The following is a 21,245-nucleotide window of genomic DNA, read 5'->3' on the forward strand; positions in this document are numbered from 1 at the left end:
AGAAAGAATATATTAAAAAAAGTGAAAAGATAAAAAGAATATGTAGTTTTGTATAACCGAATCACTTTGCTATACACCTGAAGCTAACACAACATTGTAAATCAACTATATTTCAGATTTTTTTTTTTTTCATTTCCGATGCTGCGCTCAAGGAAGGGCTCCTTCCGCAGCCAGGCTTCTGCAAAGTCTGCTCCACTCCTGTGGTTCCCACTGCCTCTCCTGCTCACTCTTCGACCCGATCACCCTGGCGTTGGTCTCCACCACTGCCTTCCCAGGGGTCAGCGTTGCCAGGCTGCCTAATCCCTTTTAGGCAAACTTGAGAAAGCGGTGCTGTGGCCCCTTGATTCCCCTCTTTCGGCCCCTCACCTATGAAAATGGCTGGTGCTCCCTCCCTGGAGCATGGAGGCTGCCACCTCCAGGACTGGACTAGGGCTGCCACACCTAAAAGCTTGTCTCAGCTGCCATGTGGGGCCTCAGGACATGGAGTCCTCTTTGTAGCCTTGTTGTGGGGACATGGCTGAGGGCCCCCTCGGCTCCGCTCTGCAGAGTAAACTTCAGATGCTTTGCCTCGGATTTTATCTCAGAGGAAAACCCAGGCCATTGTTTGTCCCAGACTCTGCTTTTTCACAGTTTCCTGGGAAGTGCCAGAGAGCTGTCATCCTCGTGGGAAAAGGGATGTCTCTTAGAAATTGTGGCTGCACTGGACAGTGCTAAGCCCAGTATAAAAATGACCGTGTATCGTGGCTGAGATGTACTTCAGGTCTTATTTATTCTCAACATCGTCCGCTCACCCCGATGTTTGTATCTCGTGATGAAACCACTCAGAGATTGCGTATCACATCATCGTAAGTGACAGTGTCACAACCGAAGCTTGTACTGCTGGAAATCAAATAATGGCCTTCAGGTTCTGTTGATACCCAGGCATAGACAGATCAACGTCAGAGCTGCCCCTGGTGGTCTCTGTCTGGTCTGTCATAACATGCAGTCGTAAGCAAACCAATCAAACGTACTTTAAAGTTTCATAGCTGGTCCCCTGGTAACATGGAAGTTGTTAAGTAGTTCTAATCCATCAGTCCGGTTGATCCTTTAACACAGTGCGATCTGTCGTGGAACTGTGTTCCTGGCTCATTCTGCTTCCGGTAAAACAGCAAGTTTTCTTGGTTGATGCAGAGCAAATCGTTTACAAACCCATGATAACTCAGCAGCGGTGTTGACACATTGATCGAGCGTTTCCCTCTCATCTTCCCTGTGTAGGTCTCGGGGACTCTCTGGATGACTATGTCAATACTCAAGGAGCTTTCCTGTTCAGTTTGTCTCGGAAGCAGGTGGCAGCCAGGAGCGTGGAAGAATGTGCAGCCAAGTGTGAGGCGGAAACAAACTTCATTTGCAGGTATTTTTGTGGTCGCTGTGCCTGCACAGAAGTCTTGCTGTTTGTGACACCATTCCATTGACTCCCAAGAAATTTGCTCATGGATTTATCAACAAAAATAGGATTTCAGAAGAAAGAGGAATTTCATGGGAGTGGAGTTTGGAATCTGTATTGTCTCCCAGTATCGGAAACGATACAGTTTCTCGTTAAAATTTATTAGCGTCCCATTTAGAAAAAGGCCCCAAAAGGAAGTGATTTATTTTTACACATAACGTCAGCAGCTATTGTTCTGAGCTCTAGTTTTTAACCATCGTCATCCGTAAATAGTTATGGAAGATCATGTGACTGGAAGCGTCTTAGACCCTAAGGAGCCTCGAAGCATAGACGCAGTGATCTGGTGTATAGGGTAGATATGTATCAGGTTACAGGATAGGTTTGTGTGTAGATGAAAAATCCAGTGCTTGATCTCTTATATTGATGGTGGAGTCACAGGAACAGAATAAAATGTAAAAATTAAAAAAAAAATACAGCCAATGTGAGATACTGATAAGCGATATAATCAATGGGGGCTCCATAAAGACTCAGAAGAAAGAACACTCTGAGAAGTGAGCCGGCTAGGGAGGGCTGGGAGAAGGTGGGGGCTGAGCTGGGCTTTGCAGGGCGAGAACCCGGTAAATATTGAGAAGGCGGGGGAGCGGCATGACCACGCGCCTCTGAGAAGGATGGTGTGTGGACCAAGCCAGCTAACGCAAAGGGTTCATGGAGGAGATGGGGCTGGAAGGGAGGCCGTGGGTGGCTTTGATGCAGGCTCGGCATCCATGTGGGGCCTGGTGCAGGGCAGGGAGGTATGACTCAAGGGGGTCGAATGTCGAGGTGTAGTCAAGGGGAAATTGTAGGAGTCTATCTAGACCGTCTTGGGAGTGGGTTCAAAGCACTCAGCTGTGTCTTTCCAACACAAAGCACATAATTCTGGCACTTCACTAAGAAAATGAAGGAAGGGAGAGTATACCCGTTGAAACAGAAAGAAAGAAAATTTGAGTTCCCTGGCGGCTCAGCCAGTTAAGGACCTGGTGGTATCACAGCTGTGGCTCAGGGTGGATCCCTGGACCCGGAACTTTGCATGCCAAGGGCGGGGCCACAAAAGAAAGAAAGAAACTTTGAAGGGGGAGAAGGTAAAGGTTGAAGAAAACAAGAGTAACTGCCATACGGATGCCTCCTCGAACCGGACTTCATCAGTGCGGTGCCCGGTTGAATGGAAAGTAATAATTCTGAGCTCCTTGATTCATCAGGAGAGGGAGCTGCAGAAGCCTGCTTTCCTTCAGCAGAGGAAAGCGTGCGTTGCGTTCTCTGCGTCTCTTCTGCAGGGCTTTCCAGTATCACAGTAAAGATCAGCAGTGTGTGGTGATGGCTGAGAACAGCAAGACCTCTCCCATCGCTAGGATGAGAGACGTGGTTCTATTCGAGAAGAGAAGTAAGTGCCATGCTCTCCTCCTCCTCCTGTTCTTCTCCCCCCCTCCCTCCCTCCCCCCTCCTCCCCCCCGTTAGCATCTGTAATTTATTAGCCCGGCGAATGGAGGTGCTATGGGATAACGACATTGAATTTGGAGTCAGAAGACTTGCCTGCTACCCCGCTCTGTCAACTTAAGTCTATGACTTCACCTTTTAGGTTTCATTTTTCTTGATTTAAAAATGAAGGGAGGGAGCTCCCGTCGGGGCGCAGTGGTTAACGAATCCAACTAGGGACCATGAGGCCTGGGATCTGGCGTTGCCGTGAGCGGTGGTGTAAGTTGCAGATGCGGCTCGGATCCCACGTTGCTGTGGCTGTGGTGTAGGCTGGCACCGATTAGACCCCTAGCCTGGGAACCTCCATATGCGTAGAAAAGGTAAAAAGACAAAAAAAAAAAAAAAAAAGAAGGGAGTGGGAGGTTCCCATTATGGCACAGCAGAAATAAATCTGACTAGTATCCATGAGGATGCGGGTTCGATCCCTGGCCTCACTCAGTGGGTTGGGATCTGGCTTTGCTGGGAGCTGTGGGATGGGTTGCAGATGTGGCTCGGATTCCTTGCTGCTGTGGCTGTGGCAAAGGCCAGCAGCTGCACCTCAGATTTGACCCCTAGACTGGGAACTTACATAGGTGGTGGGTGGGGCCCTAAAAAAAGAAAAAGAAAAGAAAAAAAGAAGGGAGGAGTTTCCATTGAGGTTCAGCGGGTTAAGAACCCGACATAGTGTTAGTGAGGAGGCAGGTTCGATCCCTGGCCTCCCTCAGTGGGTTAAGGATCTGGCCTTGCCCTGAGCTGCAGCACAGGTCACAGATGTGGCTTGGATTCGTGTTTCTGTGGCTGCCATGTAGGCGGACAGCTGCATCAGTTCTGATCCCACCTCTAGCTTGTAAATTGTCCATATGTCATAGGCGCAGCCCTGTAAAGAAAGAAAAAAAAAAAAAAAAGACAGGAAAAAAAATGAAGGGATTTGATTTACAAATCACTTCCATCACTTCTGCTTCTGTGACCCAGAACATAAGAGATTCAAATTTTTATTTTATTTTTAAAGAGAAGAGGGCGAGTTTGCAGGTTTTTTATGATCTTAGTGTTTTGTTGCATATGGACCCCAGTCTTGAGTCTGAAGCCTGGAGAAATAGCAAAACTATTTAATCGGCCGTAACACTGGCATAGAGTCAATATCTTTATTTTTATTCTTACACGTTCCACTTTCTTTTTCAGTCATAGTCTGTGTTTCCCTGAGACTCTGAAATGCTGTCTTTTGAAAAGGGGCCAGGGTTGCAGTTCCCTTCCCCAGTTTTCTTGAAAATGCTAGATCTTTGTAGGTTAGGATCATAGGTGGCCTGGATTCCTAGGGAAATCGCACGTCTCCTTAGACACGAGGAAGGTCAGAAAGTAGGTGCGAACGTTTAAGTGAATGCATGACAGTGTGACGCGTTTAAAATGACCTCCTATGTTCTGTGGTTGGCCGTTTTGATAACAGTTTTGCTCTTGCCTGTATCACAGGTGTCAAAGACAACTGAAAACGTCCCATTTCATGTGTCCTTGACAATGACTCGCCCGCAGCCCTCTCTCGGTACCCCACAAAACTCTAAAGAAGGTTCTGAGCAGGATTTCTTCAGGTTAAAATGATATCTATGCGTTGGGCCATCTTGTTAGGTGTAATGGTGCATTCACTCTCTTCTGGTCCGCTGCTTAGCTCTAATTCCTGAGACTAAAGTGCCGATTAAATCAAGAGTTGATCGGTCAAGTTATTCGTTCTTCCCCATAGTGGGTAAAGGAAGACAGAGAATTACCCAACGTCCTCAGGGTTTGAAAAGGCTGCTGGGATCCTCCCTGCAAAATGCGAACAGTTAACCACCTCCTTTGTAAATCGTTAACCAGAAGGATCAGGGGGTGACCGCGAGGCTTCGTCTGGATGGTTGAAGAGCTGCCTGTTTTCAAGGTGATAGAAAAGGAGCAAAAGGTTATATAAACTCTGCCGGGTACATACAAACAAAAGAAAGGGGAAAAGTCAAAAGTCAGTCATTTTTCGGATGCTTGTTTCTTCACTGTGGAATATTGACCCCCGCTGGATCACCTGCCAGGCTATTTCTGGGAACAGCCAGTGTCACATCAGTTCCATCTCCACTGCTGCCAGGGCCACTGCCACCACTTGGGTCTAAGCTGTCACCATCACTGGCTGGTCTGTAATGTCCCCGCTTTAACCCTTAGTGCCCTTAGAGTAAAACCCAGCTACTCACCAGATGCTACAGGGCCCTGGGTTTTTTTCTCTTTTTTCTTTTGTCTTTTTTAGGCCCACACCTGTGGCATATGGAGGTTCCCAGGCTACAGGGTGAATCGGAGCTGTAGCCACCGGCCTACACACAGTTCATAGCATCACCAGATCCTTAACCCACTGAGTGAGGCCAGGGATGGAACCTGCATCTTCATGGACGCTAGTCGGGTTTGTTAACCGCTGAGTCATGACAGGAACTCCCCAGGGCCCTGCGTTTTTGATCCTACCTCGTTGGCTTGGCTCCATAAGCCGTTGAACATGGGCCTCTATCTTCTCCTCATCCAGAAGGCCGCGCACACACCTCTCCTGCCTGGGAGCCGCCTCTGTTCTTCCAGCTCCTTCTCACTCTGAAGTTTCAGCTCAAGCATCATCGCCTTTTAAAAGTCTCCCCTGACCCCTGGCCCCCAAACTACCTTGCGTTTAACATTGTTGATAAGTGTAATCTTTCTCCTGTAAGAACGTATCTCAAGGAAGCTCTGTCTGCTGTTCTTCCAGCTCCTTCTCACTCCAAGGTTTAAACACTAGTTGCTCGGGATGTGTTGGAAGTATTTTCCCCAGAGAACTGATCGATTCATTTTAAAACTTGGCTAAAGTGGGGAATCACCAAAGATAAGACAAATATACCTTAAATATTTTACATTTTCATTGAAAACGCAAGTTGGCGTTGGCACCTTTGACGTAACATCTTTGGATCAGAGGCCCCCATAGGAGTTCCCTGGTGCCTTTCTTTTTTTTTTTTTTTTTTTTGTCTTTTTGCCATTTCTTGGGCTGCTCCTGCGGCATATGGAGGTTCCCAGGCTAGGGGTCCAATCGGAGCTGTAGCCACCAGCCTACGCCAGAGCCACAGCAACGGGGGATCCGAGCCGCGTCTGCAACCTACACCACAGGTCACAGCAACGCCGGATCGTTAACCCACTGAGCAAGGCCAGGGACCGAACCCGCAACCTCATGGTTCTTAGTCAGATTCGTTAACCACTGCACCACGACGGGAACTCCATGGTGCCTTTCTTAATAAATTACACCCTAGTGAATTGTCTATGATGAATAATTAATGACCTTCTCTCTGAACTCAAGCAAATCTAGAGACATCTGCAAATCAATTTGACTGTAAAATACCTTTATATTGTTATGATTCCTCTGCCCTCAAATTCATATCCACTCTGTGAATGGGTTGCTCTCAGAGGATTTGATAACTTTTCAAGCTATTCAACTCTTTCAAGTCCTGAAAAGCATTCAACTTAGTTAAAAAAAATCTCTAACCCCTCCCCCCACATTCACTTCTCTGTTTAGATCATCTTTCGTCAAATATAGTTGTATAAAAAGATTTAGAAATTAAAAAAAGGACTCTTGGTAAGCATATAAGCCAACTGATAGGAAGAGAGTGGGTGGGCACACCCAAAATTGACCTGCCAGCCATGGAAGCCCACCCTGCTACATGTGGGCCACAGGCAGGCACGTGGTAGAATGTTCTAAAGACAGGATGGGGCCCGCTGGCTATCTGGTGAGTTGGTTAAGTGGAGGCTGGTTGAGAGCGTCTACTGTAACCATTGAAAGTAGACCACAATTGTTTGGCACTTTTTCATACTTCAAATACTACTGGGGGGAGTTCCCTTGTGGCCCAGAGGCTAAGGATCTTGAATTGTTGCTCCTCTTGGCCCAGGAACTTCCCCATGCCGCGGGCATGGCCAAAGAAATCAAAATAAAAAAAATAATAAAACAACCCTGGGAACCTCCAAAAGTAGAAGTGGCTTGGCTGTCTTTCAGCCCTGAAAGCCTGCTGGCCCACCCGGCAGAAAGCCCCCAGCCCCTTTCCCATCCGCTCTCCCATGATGCTGTTTATTTCTCTGGTACACGGGTCACTCTGAGGTTATCTATTTCACAATCCGTGTCCTTGATCGATTTCTGTAACCGGCCCCTCTGACTCCAATGGAATGGAAGCGCCACAAGGCCAGGGCCTCTGCCTGTTCCCGCTCTCCGTGTCCCCGTGTCACCAACACCCAGTAGGTGTCGGGCCCACGGAGGGGCTGTGGCTTTTGAATTAAGGCCCCACACAGCTTTGTTGACTGCAACTTTTTTTTTGATCTTTTTAGGGTCGCATCCATGGCAAATGGACGTTCCCAGGCTAGGGGTCGAATCTGGAGCTACTACTGCCAGCCTGCACCACAGTCACAGAAAGCAGGATCCGAGCTGCATCCGCAACCTACGCCACAGCTCACGGCCACGCCGGATCCTTAACCCACTGAGCGAGGCCAGGGATTGAACCCGTAACCTCATGGTTCCTTGTCGGATTCGTTTCTGCTGCGATACGGCAGGAATTCCTGTTAACTGTAGCTCTTACACGGATGTAAAAGACTGTCCTTTTCGGTGGCGGGCCGTGCTGTCCTTTCTCTCAGCGCGTCCAAGCGGGGGGTGGGGGGCCCTTCACGATGTGTCTCGTGGAGGCTCCGTGTTCGTGGTGAGAGGGTGTGACCGCTGTTTGACTTCTTCCCTCAGTCTATCTCTCCGAGTGCAAGACTGGAAATGGGAAGAACTACAGAGGGACCACGTCCAAAACGAAAAGTGGTGTCATCTGTCAAAAATGGAGTGTCAGCTCTCCGCACATACCCAAGTAAGACCTGCTCTTTCGCCTCTGTGCTCATGACTTAGAATGATTCCATTACGTCTGACTCGGACCAGGAAGAGTGAAAAGCAGCTGTGGGGACACCCCGACTGAATTCGATGCCGAACGGGTCAATTATTTATGGCAGAAGAGCAGAAAACGGCTGCTTTCCATTCATTCCTGTGTATTCACTTTTCTAGAATTAGAACAGTAAAAAGGACAATAAAACCATGAATTCCAGGCTGAGTCTGAGAAAAGACCAAAGGTGACTATGTTTAGAACTGAATTAGTTGGGAGTTCCCGCTGTGGCTCAGCAGTAATGAGCCTGACTGCTATCCATGATGACGCAGGCTCGATCCCTGGCCTCACTTAGTGGGCTAAGGATCTGGTGTGGCTGTGAGCTGTGGTGTAGGTCGCAGATGTGGCTCAGATCTCAAGTTGCTGCAGCTGTGGTGAAGGCCCGTAGCTACAGCTGCAATTTGACCCCTAGCCTGGGAACCTCCACATGCCACAGGTGTGGCCCTAAAAAGCAAAACAAAACAGAACAAAACAAAACAAACCCAAAAAACAAAAAGACAAACCCCCCCAAAAGAAGCATTTTAGATGCTTTTTTTTGGGGGGTGGCTGTGGGGTACAGTGGCTTGATGTGGGATCTCAGTTCCCAGACCAGGGATTAAACTTGGGCTGCAGTGGTAAAAGTACTGAGTCTTAACCACTAAGCCACCAGGGAACTCCTGGCCATTTTAGATTCCATGTTTTAGGTTTTTAATCTAATTTCTTATGACCACACAGCAACTCATCTCTGAAAATGAGCTTAGCTCCATCCTCCTACGCACCCATTAATTCTGGATGCTTCTCAAAGAGAACACGGAGTTCGGAATCCGACAGATCTGACTTCAAACTCTTGAGATGCTATTTATTAATTGTTCAAGCTCAGGAAGTTCCCTAGTGGCTTAGGTCACTGCCATGGCATGGGTCGCTGCTGTGGCGTGGGTTCGATCCCTAGCTGAGGAACCCTGCCGCAGGAGCATCCAAAAAAAGGGAAAAGAAAAAGATTGTTCAAGCTTAGGCACGATTTGAGTTGTTTTACAATGTTGCACCTCAGTTTTCTCATCTATAGAATGGGGATAACACTACCTTCCTGATAGGGATTTTTATTAAGATTAAATCAGAGCATGTATAGAGAGATTTTACTGTAATGCCTGAGCAGAGTTCACACAGACAAAATGGTGTTGATGTCTATTATTTTTACACGGAGGAAGGCAACTGACAAAAGCAGGTGTCTGGAAAACATCATGCATTTGGCAAGCTTTTAAGGGCTTTCTGTTTCTACTGCCGGTGCATCAAAGCACTTTGGCTCGACTTCTAGGTCTGTCCATACAGTCATAACGGTGATGTGAACTACTCTGCTGACACGGGTTGTCCACAGAGACACTGAAAACTGGACGACACAAATACTATCGCACATGGTGGAGATACACAGCGGGTGACAGGACCTTGTGCTTCGGATGGGGAAAGAGAGGGCGTCTCATTCTGCCTTGCTGATAACAGGCTGGTTTTTAAAAATCCGGTCAGCGTGATTCTTTGCCATCCTCCACAGGTATTCACCTGAAAAGTTTCCTTTAGCGGGACTGGAGGAGAACTACTGCAGGAACCCAGACAACGATGAAAAGGGACCCTGGTGTTACACCACTGACCCAGAGACCCGATTCGACTACTGCGACATCCCTGAGTGTGAAGGTCAGGGCGGCTCCCAGGAATGTTTTCCTACCTGCCTTTCATATGCGGAGTAAATCGCTGGAAATTGATCTCCTACAGGGGTGTTAATAACCAGTCAGGGCTGGATATGACCTCCTGGAAAGGACCTAAATTTTGCAGTTTTCATTATCGATCTGAATTATTATCATGTTGTTGTTTGTTTGTCTTTTTAGGGTCGAACCCACAGCATATGGAGGTTCCCAGGCTAAGGGTTGCATCGGAACTGTAGCCACCAGCCTACACCACAGCCACAGCAACGTCAGATCCAAGCCGCCTCTGTGACCTACACCACAGCTCAGGGCAACGCCGGATCCTTAACCCACTGAGCGAGGCCAGGGACCGAACCCGCAACCTCATGGTTCCTAGTTGGATTCATTAACCACTGCGCCATGACGGGAACTCCTGGGCCAGTCACTTTAATAGCCCACCTCAAAAGCCAATGCTAAAAATGTAAAACATCTGATTGAAAAGCGCTTTTCAGGAGTTCCCGCTGTGATTCAGCAGAAACAAACCTGACTAGTATCTGTGAGGACACAGGTTTGATCCCTGGCCTCGATCAGTGGGTTAAGGATCCAGTGTTGCCATGAGCTGTGGTGTAGGTCGCAGATGAAACTCAGATCTGGCGTGGCTGTGGCTGTGGCCAGTGGTTATAGCTCTGATTCGAACCCTAGCCAGGGAACCTCCATATGCCTCAGGAGAAAAAAAAGCTCTTCATTTTATATTTCCTGCTAATTGATTGGTGCAAGAGGGTGATGGATGAAGGTGGGATTTGGGTGACCGGGTGGATAGTGTGTGTACAGCGTGAGGAGTCAGTTTCTTCCACCCCTTTAACAAGTCCAACCATGGGATCCTTCATCTGTACACCGTGCGAGGAGGTCATTTGACCCTCACCTGACATGACAGCATCGTTTTTGTATCAAGTCTGTTTGTTTTCCTTAATACCCCATAAAAAATTAAAGTCTTCTATTACCCTGCAACACCGTATTATTTCAAGAATTCCAAAGTTTCAGTTTTTAAATGATATAAGAACTACTACACCAACCATGCTTCTCAACAACATAAAAAGAGAAGCCTGGCCCTTAGGTGAACATTGTTCTCCAAAGAGGCCACGAACAAAAGCAAAAATCCCAGCACTAAAGTCCCGGGAGGCTGCCAGCTCATGTGGCTGTCATCCATGTGATCAGAACAATTTTCTAGAAAATTTTAAAGACAGTTATTGACATAAAAATCCCTAATATTTAAAAGTTCTAGTAGAGAACTTTAAGACAGGAGTTCCCTGGTGGCTCAGTGGGTTAAGGATCTGGTGTTGTCACTGCTGTGGCATAGGTTTGATCCTGGGCCTGGGAATTTTGTATGCTGTAGGCACAGCCAGAGAGAGAAGGAAGGAGAGAGAAAGTTCCAGACTTCTGAGATTAGGGGCAACCTTCTCCCTCACCCCTTCCAACCCACCAAGAACCATGCAACCCAGTTTGAGGACGTGCCTTTAGGGAGTTTCTGGATTTGGCCATGGTTATCATGGTTGAGAGGGTATTGACCAAAGTGTGCTCTTTTTCCCATTTGAAAAAGAGGATGTCCTTTGAGACTGTATTAGAAAGTTAGATCTTTGTGGCCAAATATGTTGCCTAGTGATGGTTGGAAAGTACACACGAACAGGTGGCAATGGTACTTGAGACATTTCAAGTGGAATGCTAGTTTTTGGTCTTGTTTTGCTTCATCCATTTCAGCGTCTTTCTTCCCTCCTTCTCCCTTCTGTCCAGATGAATGCATGCACTGCAGTGGAGAACATTATGAGGGCAAAATTTCCAAGACCATGTCTGGGATTGAATGCCAGTCTTGGGGCTCTCAGAGCCCACATGCTCACGGATACCTTCCTTCCAAGTAAGTCTCACTGGGAGTGAAATCAGACGTCGCCGACGCTGCAGAGCTCTGAGTAATTTAATGTTTCTTGGGTATTTTAGCATTCCTGTAAAAGGGAACACACCTGATGTTTTTGAATGTCAAAGTCTGCATCTCCTCACATGACTGCAAATGCAGGATACATTCTTTTTCTTTTTCTTTTTTTTTTTTTTTTTGTCTTTTTGCCTTTTTTAGGGCCGCTCCTGTGGCATATGGAGGTTCCCACGCTAGGAGTCTAATCAGAACTGTAGCCGCCGCCGGTCTACACCAGAGCCACAGCAACTTGGGATCTGAGCCGCATCTGCGACCCACACCACAGCTCACGGCAACGCCGGATCCTTCACCCACTGAGCAAGGCCAGGGATCGAACCCGCAACCTTATGGTTCCTAGTCAGATTCATTAACCACTGAGCCACGACGGGAACTCCCATGAAAGATACATTCTTACTGCTTAAAATGTGGTCAGTGCAAGAGCGACATCCTCTGAGAGTTGGAAATGAGGAATCTCAGACCCTCTGAATTTGAATTTGTATTATAACCAGATTCCCAGCCGATTCATTTGTGCATTAAAATTTAAGAACTACAAATACCCTTCACGAGAGTTCCCATTATGGCTCAGCGGAAACGAATCTGACTAGTACCCATGAGGACGCAGGTTCAATCACTGGCCTCACTCAGTGGGTTAAGGATCTGGGGTTGCCATGAGCTATGGCTTAGGTTGTAGATGCGGCTCGGATCTGGTGTTGCTGTGGCTGTGGTGTAGGCTGGCGGCTACAGCTACGCTTTGACCCCTAGCCTGGGAACCTCCATATGCCACAGGTGTGGCCCTAAAAAGACAAAAAAAAAAAAAAAAAAAAGAAAAGAAAGAAATACAAATACACCTCCCTTGTGTATTTTCCAAATAGTTCCCTCGTCTCTTTATTCCTTTCCTTTTCCTTCATACTAATGCGATTCAAGGCTTCCTAGCCTAGGATTTATGGATGGGCTTTAGGATTTTGTGAACCCCTCAGTATTTAAATCAGTGCAGTTTTGGGGAGCAAAAGGATTCCTAACTTTCACTAGCTTCTCAAAGGGGATCATGCATTTGTAATGGAAATAAAAATCCCTAATCTAGAAAGTAATGATGATTTCTAGAGTATGATTTTCTGGGTCTTCTATTTCACATTAATTTATACTGTAAAACACCTCCCTCTCTGTAGCTGCTCTGGTCTTTCTCTTCATCCTGTGATGACTGTAGGATTATAATGGGGCTTACACAAATTTATAAGAAATGAGACCAGGAGTTCCCATCATGGCTCAGTGGCAAAGAACCCCACGAGTATCGCTGAGGACGCAGGTTTGATCACCAGCCACGCTCAGTGGGTTAAGGATCCGGTGTTGCTGTGAGCTGTGGTGTAGGCTGCAGACAAGGCTTGGACCTGGTGTGGCTGTGGCTGTGGCATAGGCTGGTGGCTACGGCTCCCATTCGACCCCTAGCCTGGGAACTTCCATATGCTGGGGGTGCGACCCTAAAAAGACCAAAAAAAAAAAAAAAAAAAAAAAGAGAGAGAGAGAGAGAGACCAAGCCACAGATTTCAACATAGAAAATAGCTCCCCTGAATTCCTGTACCTCCTATTCCAAATAGCTATCCTAGAAACATAGCTACTGCCATCTTCCTCTCCCTATCATATTCCAAAGAAGAAATACAGTAAAAGCCTCAAAGCTCAGAATTGAAATTTACATTCAGGACAGTGGAAGAAGAGGATGCTTAAGCCACCTCTGGCTGCTCTACCCATCCTAAGCATTTACAGCCACAGGGCGGGATGTAGAGAGCCCAGGGGGGCACAAGGCTTGGGGTGCGTCTCACAGTCTCAGCCACTGGGTCTCTGGTGAGGGGACTCTCAGGCCTGCACTGTTGGGCCAGGTCCTCACAGGAGCAGAGTTTATCCATCTCAGTTACTGTAAACTTAAAGGCTAGCAGGACCAGAACCTGGTAGACCAGAAGGACCGTTCCTCTAAACTATGAAGACACAAACTTCTAGGCTGTGCAATTTCTAGACAACTACGTCTAGCCTGTGAGTATTTTGTGGTTTAAAAACTGCTATTAGTTGCAGCTGAATAGCTGGAGTTGGGTTAATCCGTTTTCCAGATGGCCAAAATGATAAACTTGACCTTGTTCCGTGATTTTTGCACACGCAAACTGTTAGAAAAGCAGCTCTTAGAATACTCAGCTACTTGTTCTTATGAGAATCTCATCTCTTTTGAGGACAGTCTTCATCCACTCACCTCCTTGGGTGCCTGACTATGGCTGGCAGACAGCAGGTGCTCAATATTTGCCCCGTTGAGATGATTCTCATCTGAGAATATAAATGTTCAGTGCTGTTAAAATCCTTCTCGCACATTCAGATTTCCAAACAAGAATCTGAAGATGAATTACTGCCGTAACCCGGACGGGGAGCCCCGCCCATGGTGCTTCACCACGGATCCCAACAAACGCTGGGAATTCTGTGACATCCCGAGATGCAGTAAGTGTGGCTCCTCCCCGCTCCCCAGGATCTTCACCTGTGAGTTCTTCTCTTGGAATCAAGAGTGCCGTGCCTGAGCGGGTTGCCTAAAAAGTGCCCAACAAGTCCTGTGGGATGTGTTTGCTCTTTTAAAACAGTTCCTTGGTTACTGTAGGTAACTGATCAGAGCATCTCTTAATTATGGGGTTATTTGGTCCCATATCAGAGACTTCTGCCTCTTTCCAGTACAGATGAAAGCAGGCTTTGGGGAGACATCGGTGCTATCCTACTTTTCTCTGGGGCTGAAGGTAAATCAGTCTTCTGGCACATGGATTTCATTATCATTTCAAATTGTTGCTTTGTAAACAAAGCGGAGTCTCTGGATGTCCAGTTTCTCAGCATGTCCAACGTGGAAGGGAGCAGCAGGAGAAGAGAGGTCGGGGAGCGGGGGGCGGGGGATGCAGTGGCAGACCCAGCAGGAAAGCCTTGAAAGAAGCAATTTGATCATACTTTCCTTCTTTGAGAATTTGAAGCAAGGCATGAAACAAGGCGCGTTGAGACTGTTCGAAAGGGCTCCGAAGGCTATGAGGGCTGGTTTCCTGTCTTTTGCTCTGAGGGTCCTCCTGGGGGGAGTTCACGTGCCTCCGTTTTCTGCATCCTTATGATCATCATCAGTTTCTCCTTCTGTCATCTTTTTTTCTTAAGGCTTTCTTGATTTCTGGCTGCACACACTTCTCCTTGAAGACACTGTTTTCCCTTCTTCCCGTGGACTCTGTTGTTTGGCTTTGTGGAATATTGGCGCTCATTCAGTTCGTTTAATTAATGAATGATGTATTCTTCACAAAGGAAGTTGGACTGTTGGTACATGGGCAGGTGTAAGGTGGGACGTGACACCTGTGGATCCTGACTCTTGAAGAAAGAAGCATCTCTTCCAAGGGTCTTGTCCCTGGAGGAGCTCCTTATGACATGGTCTGGGAGATGTCAATTCTACCAGGTCCACTTCTTCTGAAAAATAATAGACAATTTTTCACATGCTAAATCCTGAGAGGATGAGCGGAAAAGAAGACCCTGCCTCGGGCCCCCTGTAACAGTCATCTGTGCATTCTTAAAAGAATATTCTTCGTAATGTATTTTCCCCATTTCAGCCACACCCCCACCAACTTCCGGGCCAACGTATCAGTGTCTGAAGGGAAGAGGTGAAAACTACCGAGGGACAGTGTCTGTCACTGCATCTGGGCACACCTGTCAACGCTGGAGTGCGCAGAGCCCCCACAAGCACAACAGGACCCCCGAAAACTTTCCCTGCAAGTAAGTCTGCTCTTGCTCCCTGTCAGATGGCTGGAAGGTGAAAACGCCATTGGCTTTGCCTTGGTTTTGGTGACTGTAGGAACCGAGGGCTTCACTTGGGAGTGAAAACTGGGAAAGTCACGCGCAAGGGAAGTGAAATCCAGCACTGACTTTCCCGGAACACTGGTTCTCAAAGTGTGGTCCCCGGGCCAGCAGTATCAGCAGCATCAGGACTTTGTTAGCAATGCAAATCCTTGGACCCTAGTTGGGAGCTACTAAAGCTACTCAGAGTGGGTTCCAACAATGTTTGTTGACATTTGCACTCAATGTACAGTAAGATTTGAGGACGCCTACATTCCAGGCTATGACACACACTTTTTGAGGCAAGAACTGTGTAGAAAATACCCAGTGTGGGAGTTCCCACTGTGGCTCACTGGGTTAAGAACCCGACTCGTATCCATGAAGATGTGGGTTCAATCCCTGGCCTTACTCAGTGGGTTAAGGATTTGGCATTGCTATGGCTGTGGTGTAGGCTTCAGCTGCAGCTCTGATTCGACCCCCAGCCTTGGAACTTCCATATGCCGCAGGTGTGGCTGTAAAAACAAAAAAGAAAAAAAATACCCATTGTGTTCTCAGCGTGCAGCACAGTGCCTGATACACAGCAGAAGACCTGTGTTCCTTCTCTACGCACAGTCAAGGATACATTTCCATCATTTACCCAAGAGGAGCCTCTGCGCCGTAATTCCATGGAATCCTCCTTTGCTCACGTTTCTACCCATCACTCAGTTTGGATCATTCTAGAGAACTAGCTGGATTCATAGTCAATATCATCATTCACAAGCCTGTGGGCATGTGGTTATCTCTTTAGCCTTTTTGAAAAAGCCACACTCACAGTGACTCGTTTTCAGAAATCTGGAGGAGAACTACTGCCGTAACCCTGATGGAGAAACGGCTCCGTGGTGCTACACAACCGACAGCGAGGTGAGGTGGGATTACTGCAAGATACCGTCCTGTGGGTCCTCCACGACATCCACGGAGTATCTGGATGCCCCCGGTGAGAAAGGGCAAGGGGCGCTTCCTGGGGGCTCCCCATGTTCTATTTTCTTGCTCCAGGAGTGCCCTGGGGTACAGGAGCTTTGTTCATAGGTTAGCAGTGCTGTGGTCAGAGAACCTGCCATTTGGCTTCATACTGTGTCAGATTTGTTGAGGTCTGTTTTGTGGCTCAGAATATGGTCCTCTTGCTCGGATGCTGTACGTGCTCTTGAAAAGAGTCTGGCTTCTGTTGAGACAAGCGTTCTGTAAAAGCCAGTTAGGTCAAGTTTCTTACTATCGTTTAGCTCGTCTGAATCCTTACTAATTTTCCAGGCCCTGATCTATTGATTGTTGCGAGATGTGTGGCGATGCTCCAGCTTAGCTGTGTGTTCAGCTTTTTCTTCCTGGTTTTGGGTTTGCTTTATGTATTCCTGGGCTCTTTGTTGGGCATGGACCCATAGGATTGTTCAGATTTTTTGGGAAAATGACCCTTTTATCATTAGGGACTGTTCTTATCTCTAGAGGTATTTCTTGTTCTGAAGTCTGCTTTTGCAGACTAGAGATAAGAACAGTCCCTAATGATAAAAGGGAAAACGGTGACTGGATCCCTCACTGAGTATTTTTGATTGTCCTCTAATATCCCTGAATTTAGGGGTTTTTTTTTTTTAAATGGCTGCACCAGCAGCATATGAAATTCCCCAGGCCAGGGATCAAACCTGTGCCTTTGCAGTGACCCGAGCCGCTGTCATCAGATTCTTAACCTACTGCACCACAGTGGGAACTCCCCGATTTTAATATTTTTGAAATGTTTACAGTATATACATGTTTAACTTATCACCTTCCACTTACAAATAGTATTAGTTTACTTGCTGCACAATGTAACAACCTTTACAACATTAGACTTCTGTGTCCTCCCTCTCCAAATATTGTGCTATTGTTCTCCGAGAGCTTATTTCTATTATAACTCTCACCATAAATTGATACTATTGTTGCCCTGACATGTCCGTCATGTTTTAAAGCAATTATAAATTTAAAATATCTTTTTTTCTTTTTGTCTTTTTGTCTTTTTAGGCCTGCACTGGCAGCGTATGGAGGTTCCCAGGCTAGGGCTTGAATTGGAGCTGCAGCTGCCAGCCTGTGCCACAGCTCATGGCAATGCTGGATCCTTAACCCACTGAGTGAGGCCAGGGATCGAACCCTCAACCTCATGGCTCCCAGTTGGATTTGTTTCCTCTGTGCCACAGTGGGAACTCCTAAGATATCTTCTATGTTTATTTTTATTTTTACCATTGCAGCTACGCTTTATTTCTTTTTGTAGGTTCTCCAAATTTCATCTGTCGTGTTTTTTCCCCCAAACACCAAACCTTTAACATGTCTCATGGTGCAAATCTGCCGATGATGAAGTCTTTCAGCTTTTGCATGTCAGAGAGTCTTTATTTTGCCTTTAGTTTTAAAAAATAACTTTTGTTGGGTGCAGAGTTCTGGGTGGACATTTTTTCCCCTTTTACCACTTTAAGGATATAACCCTGTTACCTGCTGTTTTGAATCATTTCTGGCAGGAAACCTCAGTTGTGTTCCCCTATATTTAATATTTCTTTTCTCTCCGGCTGCCTTTAAGATTTTCTCTCCTCTTCAGCTTTCAGCACTTTGACTATGGTGCCTCTAGGTGAGTCTGCTTATTTGCTTACTTATTTATTTCTGGTATTTGTCCTACTTGAAGTTCTCTGAGCTTCTCGTGTTTGTCGATTGTTGATTTTCAGTAGTTTTGGAAAATTTGTAACCATTACTGCTCAAATATTTTTTCCCCTTTCCGTCTCTCTCTCTCCATGTTTTCCTTTTATGGGATTCCAATCACCCGAATCTTAGCCCATTTCATTTTCCCTGGTTCCTCTTCTATTCCTTTTCTGCTTTGCCTCCCACTCTTTTTTCTCGTCGTGTGTCAGTTTGGATAATATCTGTTAACCCGTTTTCATGTTCACTGATTCTTTCCTCAGTTGTGTTTAGTCTGCAGATCAGCACATCAAAGAAGTCTTTCATCTGGGATAATAATTATTTCCAGCATTTGCATTTTATTCTTTTCTTAATGATTCCCATCTCTGCTGGCATTCTTCTTCTACCCGTGCATGTCATTCACCATTGCAGCACTCTACAAGATTCTGTAACATACCAATCACAGTTATACTCTCATTCTGATAGTCCACATCTCTGTCTGTCTGCCCTGAGTCACCTCTGAGTCTGAATCTGTTGACTGTTTATCACTTAACAGTGGCTTTTTGTCCCTGGTTTTTTTTTTTTGGGAGGGGGGTCCTGTATTTTTTTTAATCACATGCTGGATGTATCTGTAGAGGAACAATAGATACTGAAGCAAATATTATTTATACTTTGAAATGTTATACTTTTAACATTCTTTTATCAGTATGTTATGTGGGTAACTGAATCATTATAATTAGCAGGCGAACTGAATTTGGGTTTTGTTGTTGCTGCCTTTACCTTAGATGGACCACAGGTTTCAAATCTTCCTTCCAAGAGGAGGGGTGCAGTTATCTTGTTCTTAGACTAGGGTCTGGGGTGCTGAAGAATTTTCTCAATATTCCTAATCCCTTTTCATTTTTAAGCCATCACCGCCTGCCAGCACCACAGAAGAGGTCGCTCCATGCTTTTAACCTGAACCTAGTGATAGACTACTGTTTCTTGCTACTTGATGCTAAGATTTTGGTGCAGGCAGGCATTCTCTATCTTCCTGATCCACCACCAGCCTTAGACAGACTCTGTGCTGTGCACCTGGACTTTGGGAGGGATGTTTCTCAGTATTTTTGTCCCTTCTTCCCATGGAACTAAACTCTAACTTGTATCTGGGGTGAGTCTTGAATGGAAGAGTAGCAGACTTCTGCTTTGTATGGGTGAAGTATCCTGGCACAAGACAATTTTCTGCTCCCTCTCCCAGGGTAATAAGATTTTTGCCTCTTCCCCTCCCTGAGAAGCAATGGGTTTTTCTTGAGTCCTGTCTCCTGCCCCCACCCTCTACCCCCCCCCCCAGCAGCTTAAGGTTTTGGCTTTGTATAAGCAGAATCTGGGGAAATGCACAAGGTTTTTTGTGTCTTCCCCGCTGGCAACCAGTCACCATCTGCAACCTACAGTGATGAATGTGTCTCTCTCTGGAGACCCGCCTAGCTGTTCTCGGGAACACTCAGTAGAGATCTATAAACGAGAGCTTGCACATGAGTGTGATTTCCAGTTGCAATCACTCTGCCTTGCTTATTTTTTTCCAAGTGTTCAAATAATTATTTACTAAAAGTTAGTCATTAAAGTTTTAGAATGTTATGGATTTATCGTTTTCTTTGCCTGTCCATCTGCCTGCCAATATGTAAAAGAGATGTGTTAACTCCCAGAGACTACCGTTCTGTTTGCATCATAAATTATTTCACATATTTCTCTATTCTAGGTATCATGCACTGATTTCTTCTATTTCAATTTCAGTGCCACCCGAGCAAACCCCTGTCGCCCAGGACTGCTACAGAGGCAATGGGGAGAGTTACCGAGGCACGTCTTCCACAACCATCACGGGAAGAAAATGTCAGTCCTGGGTATCCATGACGCCACACCGGCATGAGAAGACACCAGGAAACTTCCCAAATGCGTATGTCTTTGATTTTTAGCCAGTAGTGGAGCAAAAGCCAATTTAAATTTCTGTTAAAGGGGCCATGCTTGCAAGTAACCTCTAGGGAGAAAATTTCTCTCGGCTCCAGAATGTGAGACGAAATGTCTCAGGAACCTTGCTTTTGAGCAAAATTTCTGAAGGAAGAGTAGCTAGAGGCTACTCTAGGAGCAGGATTGGTGTATTCCTAGAATAAAAGCTATTCAAGAAACACCCTAGCAAAACTTAAAAGCGATCCTAAAAGGATCAAAATGACCTCCAAGTAAATTAACCGCATGCCTCTCAACAACACTCTCGAGAGGAAAACAACAAATTCAGTCCCTCAGTAATGTGGCATCTACCATATCTGCCAAAAATTTAAAAATTATTAGACCTACAAAAATCATTACATGTGCTCCAAAACCAGGAGAAAAATCTGGCCATACAAACAGACTTAGAAGTTATAGAAATGATAGAATTAGCAGACAAAACTCTGAAAGATATTATAATTGTGCTCAAGGATTTTTTTGAAAAAGTATGAATATAAAATAAACAGATAATCAAAAACTATAAAAAAGGTAAATGAAAAAGATAGAACTAAAAATATATGTCAAATAAAAAATTTAAGATAGCTATTAGGTAGACATTACAAAGAAAATTTTAACTTGAGAATAATATAATAGAAACTGTATAAACTGAAACACACAGGAAAACAAAAGGCTGAAAAAATATAGAGCTTCAGCAACTTCTCTTTTAGAAAGATAAGTATCAAGAGGTCTGACATATGTGTAAATCAAGTGCAGGAAGGAGTGAAGAGAGATATTGAGACTGAAAAAATACTTGAAGCAATGATGACTTAAATTTTTCCAGATATGAAGAAAGTTATAAATTCACAGACTCAAGAAGCTCAATGACCCATAAATTAATTAAAAAAAAAAGAATGGTACAGCAAAGTCAAATTATTAAAAGCAAACAAAGAGAAATATAAGAAACCACAGGGAAAAAGACACATTTACAAGAGGGAGCAGTGATAAAAATGATTGATGCTTTCTCATCAGAAATTGTGCAAGCCCAAAAATAGTGGAATAACATTTTTAAATGATTAAAGGAAAAATAACCCTATCAACCTAGAACTTTATATCCAGCAAAAATATCCTTTGAAAGTGAAAGTTAAATGAGCCATATTCCTCCTTTCCTCCAAAACCCTGAATATTTTACCAATGGATCTGTACTATAAAAAAAAAAAGTTAAGGGAAGCTTTTTAGGCAGAAGGAGAAAAATATTATCATATGGAAATCTGAATGTATCCTAAGTAATAAAGAATTATGGAAATGATAAATATGAATATAAATGTAAAAGGCTAGTGTTTATCCCTTTCTTAATTTCTTAAAAGATAATTTTGCTTCAA

The 21,245-nt window shown here is 45.4% G+C and overlaps 1 protein-coding gene across 1 annotated transcript in view; it reads left to right on the plus strand.

Annotated features, from left to right (window-relative positions):
- Positions 1–21,245, plus strand: part of PLG (plasminogen) — a 47,123-nt gene that overhangs the window by 3,473 nt on the left and 22,405 nt on the right. The window contains 9 exon segments of the mRNA NM_001044590.2: positions 1,255–1,390; positions 2,734–2,840; positions 7,641–7,755; positions 9,347–9,486; positions 11,262–11,382; positions 13,787–13,905; positions 15,030–15,192; positions 16,080–16,225; positions 19,681–19,840. Coding sequence (NP_001038055.1) covers positions 1,255–1,390; positions 2,734–2,840; positions 7,641–7,755; positions 9,347–9,486; positions 11,262–11,382; positions 13,787–13,905; positions 15,030–15,192; positions 16,080–16,225; positions 19,681–19,840 — 1,207 coding nt within the window.

Source organism: Sus scrofa, chromosome 1 (genome assembly GCF_000003025.6).
Source record: "Sus scrofa isolate TJ Tabasco breed Duroc chromosome 1, Sscrofa11.1, whole genome shotgun sequence".
In the NCBI taxonomy this organism is placed as follows: domain Eukaryota; kingdom Metazoa; phylum Chordata; class Mammalia; order Artiodactyla; family Suidae; genus Sus; species Sus scrofa.